The 18,166-nt window shown below is 47.0% G+C and overlaps 1 protein-coding gene across 2 annotated transcripts in view; it reads right to left on the bottom strand.

Moving 5' to 3' along the window:
- Positions 1 to 1,925: 1,925 nt before the first annotated feature.
- Positions 1,926 to 18,166, bottom strand: part of Mybphl (myosin binding protein H like) — a 32,843-nt gene continuing 16,602 nt past the window's right edge. The window contains exons 2-11 of one of the 2 annotated variants that reach the window (XM_017802532.1): positions 17,505 to 17,521; positions 17,057 to 17,059; positions 16,827 to 16,977; positions 7,709 to 7,797; positions 7,012 to 7,207; positions 6,697 to 6,836; positions 6,402 to 6,561; positions 6,166 to 6,302; positions 4,420 to 4,606; positions 3,069 to 3,133 (exon numbers count right to left, since the gene is read on the bottom strand). In XM_017802532.1, coding sequence (XP_017658021.1) covers positions 3,123 to 3,133; positions 4,420 to 4,606; positions 6,166 to 6,302; positions 6,402 to 6,561; positions 6,697 to 6,836; positions 7,012 to 7,207; positions 7,709 to 7,797; positions 16,827 to 16,965 — 1,059 coding nt within the window. In that variant the 5' untranslated portion in view covers positions 16,966 to 16,977; positions 17,057 to 17,059; positions 17,505 to 17,521 and the 3' untranslated portion in view covers positions 3,069 to 3,122. The other variant, XM_008850396.1, reaches the window with a different exon arrangement.

The following is an 18,166-nucleotide window of genomic DNA, read 5'->3' as shown; positions in this document are numbered from 1 at the left end:
CAGAGATCCACCTGCCTCTGCCTCCCGAGTGCTGGGATTAAAGGCGTGCACCACCATGCCCAGCCTTTTTTTTAAAAAAAAATATTTTATTTTTATTTTATGTGTATGAGTGTATTGCCTGCATGTATGTGAGTGCACCCATGTCGTGCAATGCCGTGGAGGTCAGAAGAGGGCTTCTGATTCCCCTGGAACTGGAGTTAAGGGCGGTTCGTAGCCACCATGTGGGTTCTGGGAATTGAACCCGGGTCCTCTGGAAGAGCAGTTAGTGCTCTTAACCACTGAGCCATCTCTCCAGCTCCCAATGAGGCTCTTTAAAAAAAAATATTTGTGTATTTCAAACAGAACATCTTAATCATCTTTATATCCCCTTCCCCATTGACCCCCTCCCAATAGCCCCCCCACTGGAATTCATACATTCTGTCAATTGTGTTAAGTCCTATCATGTCAAGTTAGTGTCTCCAGATGTCCCTCAGTGCGAGTTCATCCACTGGGATCTAGTCAGCATATCTAGAGTCCCTCCCTTTAAGAAGATCAGCTCTTCCAAGAGGCTCTTTTTTAAAAGATTTATTTTATGTGTATGTGTGATTGCCTGCAGTTATATATGTTCACCACATGTGAACATGGTACCTGTAGAGGCCAGAAGAGGGTGTCATCAAAGGCCCTGGAATTGGAGTTACAGGCACTTGTGAGCTGCCATGTCAGTGCTGGGACCTGAACCCTGGTGCCCTGCAAGAGCAGCAAGTATTCTTAACGGAGGCGCCATCTCTCTAGCCCTGAGTTTGAGGCTTTCTTGAGAAGAGTGCAATGGCCACACAGAAATGGGAGGAGCTGTTGCTAGCTTTTGTAGATTAAATCAAAGAATATCTTCAATGCATGATTTGTAATAGGAATGAAAACAAATAGAAGCAAGGGAAACAATATCCCAGTCCCCAGGTCTTAAGGCTCTACCTTTAATTCATTATATAGGTATGTGCTGGGCTGCTAGTTTTGAGATAGTTGTACAGCTTGTTCTGTCAGCTTACAATGGAAAGACAACAAATCATCTTCATCTCTTTCCAGCACCTCATGCTGTGTAGAACTGAATTCAGTTCTGTCATAGACTGTCCAGGGTAAAGGACAATATCAGAAACCTCTGTGGATGGGCTGGGAATGTGGCTCCATTGGTAGAGTGCTTCTTAGCATGTATGAAGGCCTGGCTTCAACCCCCAGGACCCCATTACCTGGGTGTGGTGATGCAGGCCTGTAATCCCAGCACTCAGGAAGTGCAGGCAGGAAGATCAGAAGTTCAAGGTTATTGTAGGCTACATATTGAGTTTGAGGCCAGGCTGGGATATATGAGACCTTGTAAAGAAGAAGGAAAAAGAGGAGGAGGAGGAGGGGGGCGGGAAGGTGTCGGGGGGAGAAAGAAAGGTTGTGTGGAAGAGAATGTGTGCATATGAGAGACCAAAAGAAAAAGAGGAATGTTAGGGTTGTGGGATTCTGTAGTCTAGCTGAAGGACTTCAACCTTCCAGATATTTTTCACCGTGCAGAGAAGTTCAAAAAGTGGACATTTATACTCAGGAGGCAGAGACAGGTGGCTCTCTGTGATACTGAGGCCAGCCTGGTCTACGTAGGGAGTTTCAGGCCAGCTGTAAGAAGACCCTGTCTCAAAAACCAACCAAACAAAAAAGAGGATATTTAAGAATGGAGGATCCAAGGCTGGAGAGATGGCTCACTGGTTAAGAACACTGGCTGCTCTTGCGGAAGACTCTGATTCAAATCCCAGTACTCACACAGCGGCTAACGACTGTCCATAACCCAGTTCAAGGGGATCCAAGACCCTTTTCTGACCTCTGAGAGCATCGAACAACATGGGTGTACTTACATACATGCAAGCGTTAACACTCATAAAATAAAAGTAAATAATTAAGAAAAAAAAAGAATAGAGGGTCCACACATTTATTTAGATTAGGCCAAGCCAGGTAATTGTGCTGAAGCTCCTTTAGAAGACAGTCTTGTCACAGTCAGGCTCCAAGAGGCCCTGAAAAGAGAAGTGTTGTAACCACCACAGCCAGAGCACATCTGGGATGTGTGGAGACCATCTCTCTTCATGTGCCTGGGTTCAGTGCTATGATTCACTGCTCAGCCTGCCTTCTTGCTGAGCATAGGCTGTGAGAGGGAAGAGAACCAAGGGCAACTAACACCAATATATCAAGCCAACATGGCATTGAGTGAGAGGACGGGGAAGGAGAGGAATGTCTGTAAGCCAGCTGGCAGAGAGCGCTCTCCTGAGGAGAGTTTGTGCTTTTAATGCAGCCCTTAGGGTTTTCATTTGCCGCCTATCACTGATGGGCTTAAGTAAATGGCTTAGGGGATCGAATTCGTGCTCAGTTTTTCTCAGCCAGAAGCTGCAAGCCAGAGGGGACGTTCTGAGCTGGTTCTCTGTCACTCCATCCCAAGCTTCTCTTTTACCTTACTCATCAGTTTATATACAGCATTTCTCATGGGAATGATGTAGAAGTTGAAGCAGCTCTCAATGATTATTAATAATGATCCAAATGGCCCTTTGCCAGTGATGGGCAGCTTGGAAAACACATTCCCAAATGTGAAATAATTATTGACATATAATGAAAATGATGGTTTTCGTCTATTGAACGGGAAGAAATGCATACAATTCAAAATAAAATATAAGCAGGCTATTTTCTTTCTTGCCCTGCTTATGGTACTGAGGTAGGAACACTTGATGGACAGGAACAGCCTCTTTTCTCTGCCCACACTGCAATCTGTGGTAGTGGACTCTTGTCTGTTCCCCTCCCAGCTCCTTCCACAGAGCCCCACTTCCCCCATGATTAGATAGAAGCTCCCACTCTTCAGAGAACCATTAGGACTCCATTCTGTCATAGACTTGGGGAATTAGAAACACACAGAGGATATGACAAAAATAGAGTTCCTCTATTGCAGTTCCCTCCACAGAAGTGATAATGGTAGCTTTAAAGAAGGGTCACCAGGGGCACACGGTTGAGAGGATCACAATACACATCCATCCCAAACTCAACAGTACTTGCCCTGAGCATGTAATCCATCCAGACATCTTTCGGTCCTTCCTCACCTTTCTCAGATGTCAGGTTCTCTAGGGGCAGCCTTAGTAAGGAGCTGGAAGAAAGCAGATGTTTCTCAATGTTAACATCTCAGAAACCTCTGGGCTTTGGGGGAGTCCATGGTGCTGGTTAAGGAGTCTATACATAAAGGAGAATAGTCTCATATGGCCTGTTCATTCCTGATTTATGTAACAGATATTTAACACAGTTTTCTATGTTTCAGAAACTAGGCTAAACACTGGGGAGCAGAGGTGAATGACACTGTCCCAGCTCTCAGGCTTATAATTTAATGGGGATATAAACTTGCAAGTAGATAATTATAAAACAATATGCTGATATGGTCATATTTCATTCATATAAATATGTATGGCATTCTGAAGCACAAAGAAAAGTTATATTAAAAAATAAATAAATAAAACTACAAACCTCAATAATATGCTAAGTGTAATGATGGCAATTCCAAGAGTGGATAAATGAATGAAGGCCTTAAATGGGAAGGAAGGGTATGCAATGCTACCTTAAGCAAGCCAGAGGGGAAAGTAAAACAAAGCCAACAAATGCCTGCAGCTTTCCCAGACTATGACAGAAGATCATAGAGCTTAAAGAGAAGTGATCTGAGTGAGGACCAGGGGACTTGGGCTCTTGTCCTCTGTAGTGCCAGCTCCCCAGCTAACCAACACTGGACACCATAGGTAAAACAGTTACCTCCTCCTGCTTCAGACTTGTCCTTTACAAAATGGAAATATGTATGCTTCTTGTATTACAGAATTATGATGGAGAGAATGAAAACTTGGGTAATAAAATGGGTTCCTCTAATGTATCCTAATGGTGAAGGTGATGCAAGGCCAGGATAATTGTGATAATTGATCATGATTGTCAGATTGCCGCATTTAGTCACCTAGGGACACACTTCTGGGCATGTCTGAGCCTGTGAGCCTGTTCCAGACAGCTTTAACTGAGGAGCAAAGATCTACTCTAAACTTAACTGGCACCATCCCATTGGCCAAGACCTGGACTGCATAAAAGTAGAACACCCAATGAGCCCCAGCATTCATCTCTGTCTGCCTCCTGAACTGTCCAGATGTGAGGAAGCAGCCTTGAGCTCCCCCTTCCACTGCCAACAGCCAGTCTGACATGCTTCTCCTGACACAGTAGACTGCCTTCAAACCATGAGTCAAAGAAATGCTTCCTCAAGTTATTTCTGTGGTCACTGCAACAAGTAATATGATGAAGGGAGGCCCTTCCCATCTATGCTTATGTCTCTGACTGCTGACTTTGCCACTGATGGAGGTAGGAAGAGGACATGACTGGCATTCAAGGCACCAGTTCTTCTGTCTTTACCTTTCACATCCACCCGACAGTCCACGGATGCCTCCCCCAGGGCATTAATGGCTTTGCAGGTATAGATGCCTCCATCAAAAGGACCAGGCTTGCGGATTTCCAGGGAGCAGATCCCCAGATGACTGAGGGCTCTGTACTTGGGGTTGCCTTGGATATCCATCTTGTTCTTCAGCCATATGATCTTGGGCTGGAGGATGAAGATGGGAGGGGGCAGCAAAGGAGAGTGAGAGCCAATTGTCCTTTCTGTGCTCAGTGGGACTCTGCCTACATGGTTTGTAGATGATGGCTTTCTAGAAGGCTCCCTGTCCCTCATGTTGTGGGAAGGAACTGCTGTTTCAGAATCTTCAACAACCACTCAGGCTCCTTCTCATGTTTGAAGAGTGCCTGAATCCTCCCCTTTTCCACCAAGTATCCCTGACCAGAAGAAAGTGCTCAAGGAGCCATTGTGGTTCATAAGTGCTGGGCATCAGGGTCCTTACTTTGTTTGTTTGTTTGTTTGTTTTGAGACAGGATCTCCCGGTAGCCCTGGATGACCTGGAACTCCCTATGAAGACCAAGCTGGACTTGATCTCACAGATACCTGCCTGCCTCTGTCTCCCGAGTGCTGGGATAGAAAAGGGGAAATTTTATTTAAATTGCATCTGTTAATTTTTTAAATCTGAAACTTTGTACACTTTTCCACTTTCAAAGCTTATTTTAAGTACAGCAAGATTTATTTAGAACTGTCACAGCAGTAAAAAGCATTAAATAAAATCATTAGAGTATTAATGGAACAAGCCCAGTTTCACTGTTGACACTGATTAGGAAGGGATTGTTTCACAGGTTTAATAAATTATGTTTGTTGAACACCCTGTCAAAACAGTCATTTTCAGTATTATGGATTCCTGTACCTATTGTGTTAAGACTTGCCTGTGCTCTGGAACCTTTATAACATACTTTCTTTTGGAATGTATTGCATTGACAAAGTTTAAACATTGTTTGCACCTCAATGTAGAAATACAGTGGTTTTGATTTTTTTCCCTTTAGTGCTACCATAATAAAATACTCTTTTTTTGCATTAAAAAAGAAATAAATAAAAGGCGTGCACCACCATGCCCAGCTCAGGGAGTCAGTTCTCTCCTTTCACCATGTGGATCCCAGGGATTGAACTCAGGCCATCAGGCTTAGGAAAAAACACCTTAACCCATCAGCTACACCCAACCTGGGGTCTCCACATTTATGTACATGTTGTGAACCACTAATATCCTATCCCCAACTGTTAGATTGAGTGTGGGTTCTGTCTCCTCAGTTTAGAAAGTAGTTTCTAGAACAGATTTATCAATATTCTCCTTCCAAGATGTTACCTGCATTTAGTCTGACCTGTACTTATAACCCAAGTTACATGGTAAAGGTTGTTAATGCCGTGGACTACAGTGACCAGACTGTAAATAGAGCAGCATGCATGCACATGGCCCTGCTCAGACAAGGCATGGGGAGTGAATAAAGAGAAGCCAGTGGGAGTCAGACACTTCTGCCAGATGTCTTTGCACATGAGGACCCAACACTCAAAGGGAACATCATTTTCATCATTTACATCTTGAATTATAGATGTCCTGACAGTTCCTAAGTAACCTGCTGTTGAGGAGGCAGATGGTAGTAATGGTAGCAGATGTTCAATTAGAATGCTCTATGACATAGCTCAGGTTAGGACAGTAGGAGGGAGCAGCTCAGAGCTCAGCACCGCCACCCCCAGAACTTTCCACTCACCCTGGGAGAGGCACGCACGCAGCAGAAGAGCTGGGTGTCATAGCCAGTGATTGTAGTGCAGTCAGCCAGAGGCTGGGTGAACTTGGGGGCTTCTGAGAAGTCCCACTGGGAAAACCCCTTGGTCTTGTAAACAGTAGCTGTGGGCACAGAGAGGGGCTATGATGAGGTCCCTGAGTTCCCTATCCCTCTTCAGCTGTTTAAGTCTTGCCAGCACATGGTCTCTACATCATCCTTACCTGATTTCTGAATGTGGGCAAGGTCAGCTGTGACAGGGGCTGTTTCACTGAGCCCACACTGGTTTTCAGCAAAGACTCGAAAGGCATAGGAGTTACCAATGATGAGGTCAGAGATGATGCAGCTGGTACGGTGATAACAATCCAGCACTGTGAACCACAGCTACAGGGATCCCCAGAAGATTCCATGCATGAGACACCTGTTTATTTTTTTTTAAATCTCATCCCTTATGGAGCTGCCGGAGGCTCATTCCAAAATGCCCCATTCCTCCCTCCCTCCTTCCCAGCAGGGCCTCACCCCAGATTTTGTGTCAGCCTTCTGCACTGTGTATCCCAGGAGGGCTATATTGCCTGTATCTTGGGGAGGTGTCCATTCCAGAGTAGCACTGCAGCCCCAAACTTCCACCAACTTAATACTCTGAGGAGGGCCTGGCCTCTCTGAAAGGGCAAAGCCATAGCAGGGGGCATTGATTCACTCACAGACTGCCCCTGGCCCCTTTTCTCCATCCAGACCCCTCCCATCTCCCACCACTGTGTCCCAGACTCTCTGAAATGGCTCCTCTTCAGCCCAGAGCTCCCGGGAACCACTGTTCCTCCCACTTCCCTACCTTACCGATCACCAAGATATTGATAGTGGCAGTGGCCTCCAGTCCACCCAGCTGCACACGGAGTTGGTAGCATCCTGAGTCAGCACGTTGGGCTTCTCTGATGAAAAGGATGGTGTCCCGATCCCCATTCCTCACACTCACACGACTGTTGTCCAGGGCACAGCCATTGTGAGTCCAGGTAGCTTGAGGTTTGGGCTTACCCTGAACAGTGAGGATAAAGCTTGAGCAGTCCCCAAAGGCTCACAGACCCTCCCCATTTGCCACAGTCAATCTAGCCCAGGGCCATAGCATGTTTTGACTTGCAACTGCAAATTCCTTGAGGTACAGGTATTGCAGGGAGCTTCCTCTTTTCAGCAGCTGGTCTCAAAGATCATGGTTTGTAGGCTTTGAGCCTTCCACCCTCTGAGAGGTTAGAACATTGATAACTCAGGCCAGCTGGGATCAACTGAATACGCTGCCCAAACCCATTAAGAGCCCTCTGAAACTGAGGGCTTCCCCATCTCCATAGACTGCAGGGTCTGGCTTAGCCTTACTTCCTCTCATGGGGCACATCTGATCTAGCCAAACCTGTCTTTAAGAGTGTAGAATGGCTCTCTGTGGCCATGGCTTCTCCTATTCGAGGCCAGGAAGACCACCTCACTCCTAGCTCTGCTTCCAAATCAAAACCTTGGCCTGGTTCCAGCATGGGGCTGATGTGATCACCTGGAATGGAATTAGTAGATTCACTGTGTCCCCAACCTTCCGGATGTAAGTCTGCCTTAGGGCCCGAGGTAGCCAGATCTTGGGGTGCTCTGAGTGATAGAGAAGAGGAGACAGGTGCAAAGAGGAAGTAGATACTGCATCCAATAGTGCTCTGTGGATGGTTGCCTGTCTTTCAAATCAAGCCCTTATCTTGGGAAATGGTCCTAGCCCCTTGCCTTGTGCTGGGGGAGCGGGGAGTCAAACCTAGGTGTCTCAATATGCTAGTGTTCTGGCATTAAGCCACATGCCCAGCCTGCTCCCCCCGCCCCTCTGTTGTGCTGAGATCCAGGGAGAATCAATTGGCTGAAGCCCCAAAAGTTAAAGTTTGCAGAAAGAACACAGGAGGGTGGGGAGAGCCGAATGTGGTGGTGTCTACCTACAATCCCAGCACTCAGCAAGTTGAGGCAGGATGAGGCCAGCCTAGGCTGCATAGTGAGACCCTGGGTTAATAGAATACCAAGATTCCCCCAAAACGCTGGACACCTTTTAATTTATAACTCTCAGCCACTGACTTTCTCCATCAGTTGGGATTTTGTTTCTTTCTTGCACAGACCAGTCTTCATGGTTTGTCTTCCAGTAATTTGGTCTTTAATAACATTGCTTGGATCAAGGTCTCTGTCCTTGTGAATCTGACCTCCCAGTTGGGTGCAGCCACAACAGAAGGCTTTCTGCTCTGCAGGGAAAGTCAACACTCTAGTTTTCCACTGAGACAATGCTGAAGTCATGGGGGCGGGGGGGAGTGTGTCTGGGTCCCTTCCTCTCTGTGGCCACCCTGCTCCTTGGTGCTAGTGTGGCAGTCTTCCAGTTGGTAGTGGATTGCTTTGCACAAGCAAAATCTGACAAAGATGAGGGCCATTTCTCACTTGCCCTTGTCCAGGCCTGTCCCAGTGAGAGTGGGAGAGTAGCTTTCAGGATGTGACAAAAGATGATTTGGGAAGTGCTGAGAGCAGGGTTTGGAGACCAGGTGTCCTGAGGATGCTGCCAGCTACTTTGGCTATGGAAGTGCAGACATCCCACCTGGCTCCCTTGAGGACCATTTTGCAGCCTTTCCTGGGCTGCTGTTTCCTCCTTTCTCAAAGGTAGTCCCATGCTGCTGTTGTCTTAAGTAAAATGTGACCAAAAACCCAGACCTTCAGTTCCCCCCCAAAAGCAGACCTTCCTGCCAAAATTCATTTAGAGCAGTTGAAGAAATTCCACCCCTGGTACATTCCTGTGGCAGACAGCATGAGTGCTTGACAGTATATTCCAAGCTTTCTGATAACACACATTTCCTGAGAGTACATTTCTGCACATTTATCCCAACACAAGTATGTTTGCTTATAGATTGAACTGTTTAAATATACACATCATGGTTCTGGAAAGATGGCTCAGTGGTTAAGAGCACTGGCTGCTCTTGCAGAGGACCCAGGTTTAGTTCCCAGCACCCACATGGGGGCTAACAATGGTCAGTAACTAACAGTTCCAGGGGATCCATCCCCCTTTCCTGGCCTCCAAGAGCTTTGTACATATGGGTGTACTTACATGCATATGTAGGCAAAATACTCATACACATAAAATAAAAACAAATAAATAAAAGCAAATTAAAAAATACACACGTTGTATAAAGCAACTCTTTAAGTGATGACAGTTAAAAGAAAATAAACAGAAGTTGTACTATGTTCTTCTGTTTGTAGACTATCCTTCCCCATTATGATCTCCAGATCACTTATCCTTTATAAATAAATATAAATACAGTGCCCAATGATCATCTCATTTTATCTAGTTTCTGTTTTTGCTGTGTGGGCTGTCACCTGGGCTGGGCCTGATTTGGTCTGCACCTTGGGAGCTATGTACTAAGGGGATGTGAATGTTCTCAGTAAGAACAGGGTGGCCATGGAGGCCAGGCTACCCAGTGACCCTGCTCTGGCTGCCCTCTGATGACTTTGGTGGCTGGGGGAAGGGGTGGGAACAACAGAAGTGTTGTACGATGCATTCCTCTCCTGCAGCCACCTTGGCAAGCAACCAAGGCGTTGAACACAGGCGGATGTGAGTGAGGGTTTTTTTTAAAAGGAGGGAAGTAATTGAAAAGGAGGGTCAGGAGCTCATCTTTTTGGTCTTGGTTCTCCCTTGTTGGGTGGGGAAATAACCTTTCATACTTGCCAAGGAGAGGGTTCTGCTTGTCCCTGTGCTGTCTACAGAGTATCAGGGTTAAAAAGGATCTTGGTGGGTATCCAGAAAAACTAGCCAACTGGAGGGGAGCGGACTCAGAGAGACACTGATTTGCTGATCTCCAGGCTAGGTGTGGAGTTGTGCCTGGCACCCAGGACTCCCTAGCTGGGATTGGATGTCCAAAGGACCCATTTTCTAAGCATGGCTCATCTGTCCAGTCTCTTGCCCTCACCAGTGTCCCTGGGCCTGGGTGTGAGAGCCAGGGCCTGACATGACCCCCAGTGATCTGGAGAAACGGGCCAAGAAGGGAGGGCAGTATCGAGAAGGGTTGAGGTGAGAACAGGAACCAGATCTCATGCCTGGGAGACATATCAACTGAGTCCTACTTTGCCTAGCCCCCAGGACCAGTTCTGGACTTTTACTGACAGATGTGTGCTGATGTCTGTTTCCACTGGCACTTCTGTTCCTTAGAAAAATATCTTGGAAAATGTTAGCATTCTATCACCAGAACTAGAAAGAAAAATTAAAGGAGTAGGTTTATGTAGAACATAAACTCAGGTGAGGTAAACTGGGAGGATTTATAGAGCAGCCTTTGAGGTCTCAAGGGATCCCAGTTGGGGCAGAGCCAGAGGAGCAAGGCTGAGGGAGAGGTGATGAGGTGGAGGAAGCAGCCTTTCTTCTTGAAGGGCTCTCAGTTGCTCTTTATTTATGAGTGGGATTCCCTGACAAGATGATGGTACTGAAGTCACTAGGGTGTCCCAGGGTGAGTGGATGAAGAGACTCCATAGAGGAGCCATAGATGGCCTTGAGGGTGACCAAATGCTAGGCTATAGGAAAGGTCTGGCCGCTCCAGGTGCCCAGTGAGCAGCAGTGAGTTCTCGGTCACCTCAATTCAACCTGGGAAGCAATCTGACCCTTTGCTCAGAATGATGGCTGAGGGCTCCTTGGAGGTATCTCTTTTCACACCTCCATAGTCAAGTAAGGTGTAAATTGGACTGACCTTGGAGAGGCTTCCCCCTCAAGCCCAAGAGCTTTTCCTCCTCAGATACAAGGTGACAGATGACTCAGAGTCCGGAGACCTAGGGCAGAGCTTCAGTTTTCTTACACCAGGTCTGTGATGACCACAGTTTGCTTTTCTTCCCTTGTACTCTTAGGGGAAAAGCATTTTGAAGTTGTTTGTGAGCCACTGACTTCTGAGCTGTTGTTCTCAGCATTTTTTCTCTCCAATAGAATACCATCTAATTCTTAAAAAAAATGTAAATTATTTCAAGTCCAAAGATCTCGGCTCTCCTACCATCTAATTTTAATCTGCTCAAATTTTTGCCCATTTTGTTTCTACTCTCATGGGAAATAATTGTTCATATCCTCTTGTAATTTCCTTCCGCATGGTCAGAGACTTTCTTCCAGCAATCTCCCAAGCCTATGTGGTTCATACAACACTATTAAGCACGGAAGGAAGGAGAAGACACATTGGAGAGGGGTGATCAAGTATATGTGTGTCTATATGAGTGGTACATGTGCGTGTGTATGTTTGCAAGTACATGTGCAAGCTTGTATGAGTGCACACATAAACACATACATGTGTGAGCAAATGACTATCAAAATAAGAGCAAATGGTCAATGCCAACTATGGCTTTGAAACTAAATATTTTCAGGAATTCAAGAAGCAAGTACCAGAATTTCTTAGAGAAACATTTGCAGGTAGCTAGGGTATGGCCTTGGCCTTAGAGACCTGCCTGGAGGACTGTGGTGGGAAAAGAGTGCGAAGACTTCAGAAGAACCTTGAAAAGGATGAGAATGTCACCTCCTTGAAGCAAGACCAGAAAAAGCAAATGACATGGAAGCCGATGACACTTTGGGATAAAGACACCATCATGCCTTGCCTGTCACAGTCCTGCTCTCAGGCTTGGTGGCTTCAGCCCTGGCTCACTGCCTGTGTCACATTCCACTCATAAGTCCTGGTGATATCAACATCCGTCTTTTCAGCCCCTGCAGGTCCACTCACATCTCACTCAGCAGTTCAACACCTGTTTCAGCCATCAGACCCTGTCGTCATCCCTAGACCCTGAACTGTAGCCTCTCTATGATCTGACTTGGAAGTGTCCTGCTCTCCTACCACCTCTATAACAGACACAGCTCCTTGGCCACCAAATCTGATGTGATTTCTTCACAATGTAGTGATCTCTGAGCAGTGACTGCCCCACCAGGCACATTTCCTAGTGTCCCTTGGTGTAGTCCATGAGACTAATTCTCTCCAGTGAGTGGAACAGGTGAGACTTGTTTTGGTGGCAGGGCTTGTAAGAAGTGACTACTCTGTGTTCCCCCTTCTGCTGTCTAAAGGCAGAGGATCACAAGGTCCTCAAGTGGCAAAGCCCCATAGGAAAAGGCCAGTGTCCCTGAATCGCTGCATAGTGAACTACCTACTGAATAGGGTCCCTTGTTTTCTGTCATGCCAGCAAGCAAGAAACACCCATTGTTTCTGAGATGTTTTTTTCATCAGCTAGTACCCACTAACCCATGTTGACTCTATTCCTTTGGTTTTCATTCCTGAATGCTGTGACATTGCAATTCTGTGGGGCCACCAAGGCATGTTTATCCCACCAGTCTCTCTAGCACCTTCCACACACTCAGTGTCCACACAGACAAGCATTGGGGGAGAAAATAAAAAAAAAATTACATGACATCAAAATACATTGTATACATGCATGAAATTCTCAAAGAATAAATAAAAAAATATATATGACATGATACCTTAGAAAGGAGGCATCAAAGTCCCACCCTGCCATGAATCCCTCAGCCTCTGAGAACTCCAAATGCAAAGTGTGGATGACAATATGTAAGTCATCTATTGAAATGGAATTGGTTATCAAAGTAATTTTTTAAAACATTCTGATTCAAATTGGATGGCCATTATCAGAGAACTGCCCCCAGATGAACCCTGATAATTTTTTGTCTTTTAAACAGGGTATCACTGTGTAACCTGGCTGGCCTCGAACTCTGTATGCAGACCAGGCTTGCCTTGAACTCACAGAGATCTGTCTGCTTCTGCCTCCTGAGTACTGGGATTAAAGAAATGTGCCACCAAGACAGGCGTGACATCCTCCTAAATGCTGAGATTATAGGGTGTGCCACCATGCCTGATGGCCCTGACAAATCTATCAGATGGCCTTAGCTCATGTCATCTGTGGTTCCTCTTCTAAAACCTCTATACTCTGCTATTCTTTCTCATGCTCAGCTGATGATCTTGTTACTGTCTAAGAAATACCCACTATCCACTCTTGACACAATACCCAGAAAAAAAAAAAAACCCTAAAACTTACACCTGAGTGTGCCAGTCCTTAATCAAAACCTTGCACTGGCTGCCCATCCATCTCAGAATCAACTCAATTCTTTACAATGGTGTGCTGGATAGCTTTAGTTGTCAGCCTGACATTCCTGGGTGGAGGGAGCTCCAACTGGGGAATTTCCTCCATTGGATTATTCTACGGCCATTGTCTGTGGGGCATTTTCTTGATTGTTGAGTGATGTGGGATTGCCCAGCCCACTGTCAGTGGTGCCACCCCTGGGCAGATGGTCCTGTATTGTAAGCAGCATTCCTCCATGGCCTGTGCTCCAGCTCTTGCCTCCAGGTTCCTGCCCTGAGTTCCTACCTTGGGCTCCCTCAGTGATGAACTGTGACCCAGGAGATGTGAGCCAAATAGACTCTTTCTTCCTCAAGTTGGTATTGGTCAGAGTGTTTTGTCACAGCAATGAAGAAACAAACTAGAGCAAATGGCTTACCCTCTGCCCCTCAGTCCAGGCACTGTCCTTTGCCGTGCTGCAACCACAGCCATCCAACACACAAAGCACATTCCTACCTCAGAACCTCTGTTCTGTCTGCATAGAAAATATTCCCCATAAATATCCACTACATTGTTGCTCAAATAGCACCTTATTTGTGGGGCCTTTGCTGACTATCTTGCTTGAAAGAAGATATTTGCATGCTCCCTACCCCCAGAACTTTCTGTCTCTCTGGTATCCCTTTTGGTATCATCTGACAGATAATATATTTTACTTTTTGTTGCCTTGTTTTGTGTTGTTTTTTTTTTTTTCTGGAGCTGAGGACTGAACCCAGGGCCTTGTTCTTGCTAGGCAAGCACTCTATGACTGAGCTAAATCCCCAACCCCAATATATTTTACTTCTTATTTGTCTATCTCTCTCTGTTAGACTATATCTTAAGGGCAACATTTTTAAGATTTTGTTCACTTCTGTAACTGGCACCTAGGACAGTATCCACCTTGTAATAGACAGAAAAATAAATATTTGAGGTAGGATGGAAGAAGGGAAGAAGGAAGGAAAGAAGAAAGGAAGGAAGGAAATGATTGCTCCTCTCAGGCATGAGATTCAGGTTCCCAGCCTGGAAGACACTCAGCAGTTCAGATTGGATGTAGGTGCATAGTCGCTTGGAGCAATTCTGTTGAAATTAGCAGCTGATCTTCCTTTCTCTAAGGGCCCCATCTTCTCTCTCTCTCTTTTTTTTTTTTTTTGGTCTTTTTGAGACAGGGTCTCCCTGTAGCCACAGCTGTCCTGGAACTCACTATGTAGACCAGGCTGGCCTTGAACTCAGAGATCCGCCTGCCTCTGCCTCCCAGGTGCTGGGATTAAAGATGTGCACCACCACGCCTGGCTAAGGGCCCTATCTTCTCTACCTCGGGGGTACAGCCCCTTCCCCAGCCTCACCTTTGGCCCCTGCAGGCTTTGTCTCCAGGACACAGTGTCTCAGTGCTGGGCTAAGGACACAAAATTGGTACTCCATGCTGTGATAAGGACACAGAATTGGTACCAGTGCCAGCTGCATCTTCCTGCCGATTTGGCCACGTAGCTGGACTGAAAGCCCATTGTTAGTCAGATGCATTTTGTTGATCTTGCCAGTTAATTTCTGCCTGATTGGCTTCCCCTGTGCTCATATGCTCCCTGCAATACTCCTTAGACCCTGGGGCCCTCTATGAGGAAGATGAGGCTTTAGGAAGCTAATAAGTTTTTGAACTCTCAGGGAAGTTGGGAGTCCTCAAATCTAGGCCCAAGCCCCCTTTCAGGACTGTTGGATGGGTTCTGTGAGCTGCACAAATTCTTTTGGTGTATTTTCCCAGGGTGACAGTCTACAGATTTTATCAGTTTTTTTTTTCTGGGGGCCACAGCCATCAACAAGGTAGGACATTGACTAAGTTCAGCCTTCTCAATTTACAGATGAGAAAATGAAGGCCTCTTGGAGAGGTGGACTCATTCTTCTAAGGGTGGCAAGATGGAGGAGCTATGAGTTGAACTCTGTCTTCCTCTAAGCAGCTAATAGATGCACCCATGCTTGCAATGTGTCAGAGGCTGTCCTTACTGCTAGTCACCTCTAGGAAACCACTGGGCTGAGCCACTAGCTATGGCCCCAATGCCTGCATGGAGCTTTGGGCTGGGCCTGAAGCCAGGGACTGTCAGAGCTAGCTGCCCATAGTGTCCTCTTCTCAGCAAAAGCAAAGCCTGGGTGATATGCATGCTGTCCCCAGGAAAGCAGAGACCAGGAGCTGGGGAGTTAGTGCTCCTGGCTCTGTCCTCCACCAATGACATCTCCCTGCAAACTTTTAGAGGAAGAAGGTAGTTTTCTGTCTCCATCATCTCAGCTTAGTATGGTCACAATGACGCTACCTCTTCTGCAATGAGATAAACTCCACCCACCAACTCTCTATCCTTGACCTTCAAGCAGCTCCCATTAGGCTAGTATATTAGGATAAGAGGTGGGCAGCTGTGCTTCAAGACCCTATTTGAAGACAGAACTGGATCTCATTCCTTTCTTGGAAACGTTCCCATTTTGGCCTAGCCTCTTCCAATGCACTTTGGATGACCTCAGTGATCCTTCCCAGTGGCCTGCTAGGTAGATGTTTATTAATTATTTTTACAAGGAGGAAACTGAAGCTGAGCAGTTAAATTGACTTGTCCAAGGTCACCGAGCTGCTGGAGGCAGCACTGGGAATGGAGCCCAGACCTTTGGCTTGCCAGTCTGGGATGCCTTATCTTCTCCTGCCTCTTGCCTTCTTGGGAGTTTGTAGATTTTCTCATTTGTAGTCTTGAATCTTTTGCAATTAAGACTTTAAGGGGGCAGAAAGCTGGGGCTTTGAACAGCTGTGCTGAATGTCTAGCACAGCCACAGGGCTTCGGAAGACTGTCACAAAAGGGAAGAGCTGAGTCGCTTCTCATCTCTCTCGTGTCAAGAGCCAGGTGCTGTGGAGACAGACACACTTAAGTTTGGCTCCCAGTGGCTTCCCAGGTGAGCTAAGGGGCCTTGTTGTCAGGGCAGCTGGCACTGGGGAAAGTAACAGGATGGAGATGCTGGAAGGGGCACCAAATTTCTCTCCGTCTGGAGAACAGAAATGGAGTGCTGCTCCCTAAAGGGTTCTAGTTCCACAGAGCTGAATCTGACAGGCCAGGGGAGCCAGTGTGGGGGGTTGAGGTAGGTCTCAATGCTCTGTATGACCCAGGCAGAAGCCATGTGTCATGCTGCCCAAGACACTCAACCTACACAGCCATAATTCTGGATGCCCCTTTCTTCTATTACATATGGCTGCTATCTCACCCTGGTCCCTTCCCAACTGGCCATTCATCTACCAGGTCCTCCTATGCCCTGTGACAGTTTTTAATGGCAAAAATATAAAGATCATTGTCAGTCACTGTAAAGTGCCACAAGCATCATTCACGGATTTTTTCCCCAGCTAAAATAAAATAACATAGCACAGACACTTGAGTAGCAAGCCACAATCAAGGAAGGCGAGAGCTCCCATGAATATTCCTGTGTCCTAAGTACCAGTTCTGTGAAGTTGTTAAAGCCTGCAAAAACCTCCCGAGGTGTACTAGGGTAGCCCTCCCCTCCCCTCCCCACCATGCAGCCTTCCCACTGTCATGGATCACCTTCTATAGAGGGCAGGAGCTGCAGAGAAGGGCTGCCTGCCTCCTGTCGAGGTAAAGCCTGGGGTCCTTCAGCATCCGATGGGCCGGCATCTTCCACCTGCCGCTGGGAGCCTGAGGCTACCTCCAGGGCTGTCTCCATGCTGGCCTCCAGCTGAAGATTTTCTCTGTCGCTGGTGAGGGAGGGGCTGAGCACCTGCTGTCCAGGCTGGCCTCCCTGGGGTCGCAGTCACAGGCTTATGTAAGTGGGCTGTCCTTTCCCCACCCACTTACTCCCACTGAGGGGTGAATTAGGGGCCAGGGGAAGAGGAGGATCAGAGAGTGGCTCAGAATAGCCACAGGAGGAGGGCTGAGGTGGCCCTGTTATCTTGGGAGTGAGATGACACCCCTACAGCACTAGAAGGGAGGGGAGAGCTTGATCACAGACTATCAGAGGGACCTCTGGCTTCTGTGGGGGCACTGGATGACATCTTCACACCTGACCTCCAGTTCATCCAACAGGGCATCAGGTGCCAAGATCAGTAGACTCTCAGGAACACCTTTAGCCGCTCTGACACGCATTGAACAGTGGTCTGTACACCTTGGCTTTCAAAGAGTCTTCCCTTTGCTGTTGCCAATCCCGAAGGGCAGGGCAGGGGTGGGTATAGTTGGTCCTCTGCAGTCAGACTATGTTGGCTACACTTGAGCTCCATCACCAGCTAGCTCTGTAACCAGTGATAATCCATAGTGTCTCTCAATCTTTATCTCTGTCTCTGTCCACCCCTCCTCCTTTGCCCTCCCCTCTCCTCTCTCTCTCTCTCTCTCTCTCTGACCTGAGGCTTGAGCTTAGGGCCTAGAGTGATTGCTAGGCAAGCACTCTACCACTGAGCTACATGGCCAGCCAACCCCTATCCCCGCTCTTCAGTCTGTTTCTTCATCTGTAAAATGGAGATAATAGCCATAGGGTTGTTGTGAGGATTGAAAGAGGTAATCTCTGTAAAGTGCTTAGCAGAATGTAGCCGACTAAGTGCTTGATAAATGGAAGCTATTTTTATGTCAGGCCAGCATTTCCCCCTTTGAAAGCTGTCAGTGGCTCCCTTCCTATGAGATAAAGTGCACATGAAGAGAGAGGCGACCTGGTACAGGAAGGAGAGCTCCTCAGGGACACGGGTGTGTGACATCTGGCTGTACCACTTGGTCACCAGCTGGCGGTTCTGAACCTCAGGTCTATGTAACAAGGGATGGTGATGCCAGGATGTGTCTAGGATACAATAAAATGTAGGTGAATGGCCAGTCCACAGCAGGTGCTAGCTACAATGCTTAAGGCCCATTGTGAGTTCCAGGCTTATCCAACTACTGTGCTA

This window comes from Nannospalax galili, unplaced genomic scaffold, assembly GCF_000622305.1.
Source record: "Nannospalax galili isolate Female #2095 unplaced genomic scaffold, S.galili_v1.0 scaffold5, whole genome shotgun sequence".
Taxonomy (NCBI): domain Eukaryota; kingdom Metazoa; phylum Chordata; class Mammalia; order Rodentia; family Spalacidae; genus Nannospalax; species Nannospalax galili.
This window is presented reverse-complemented; position numbering and strand designations above follow the sequence as displayed.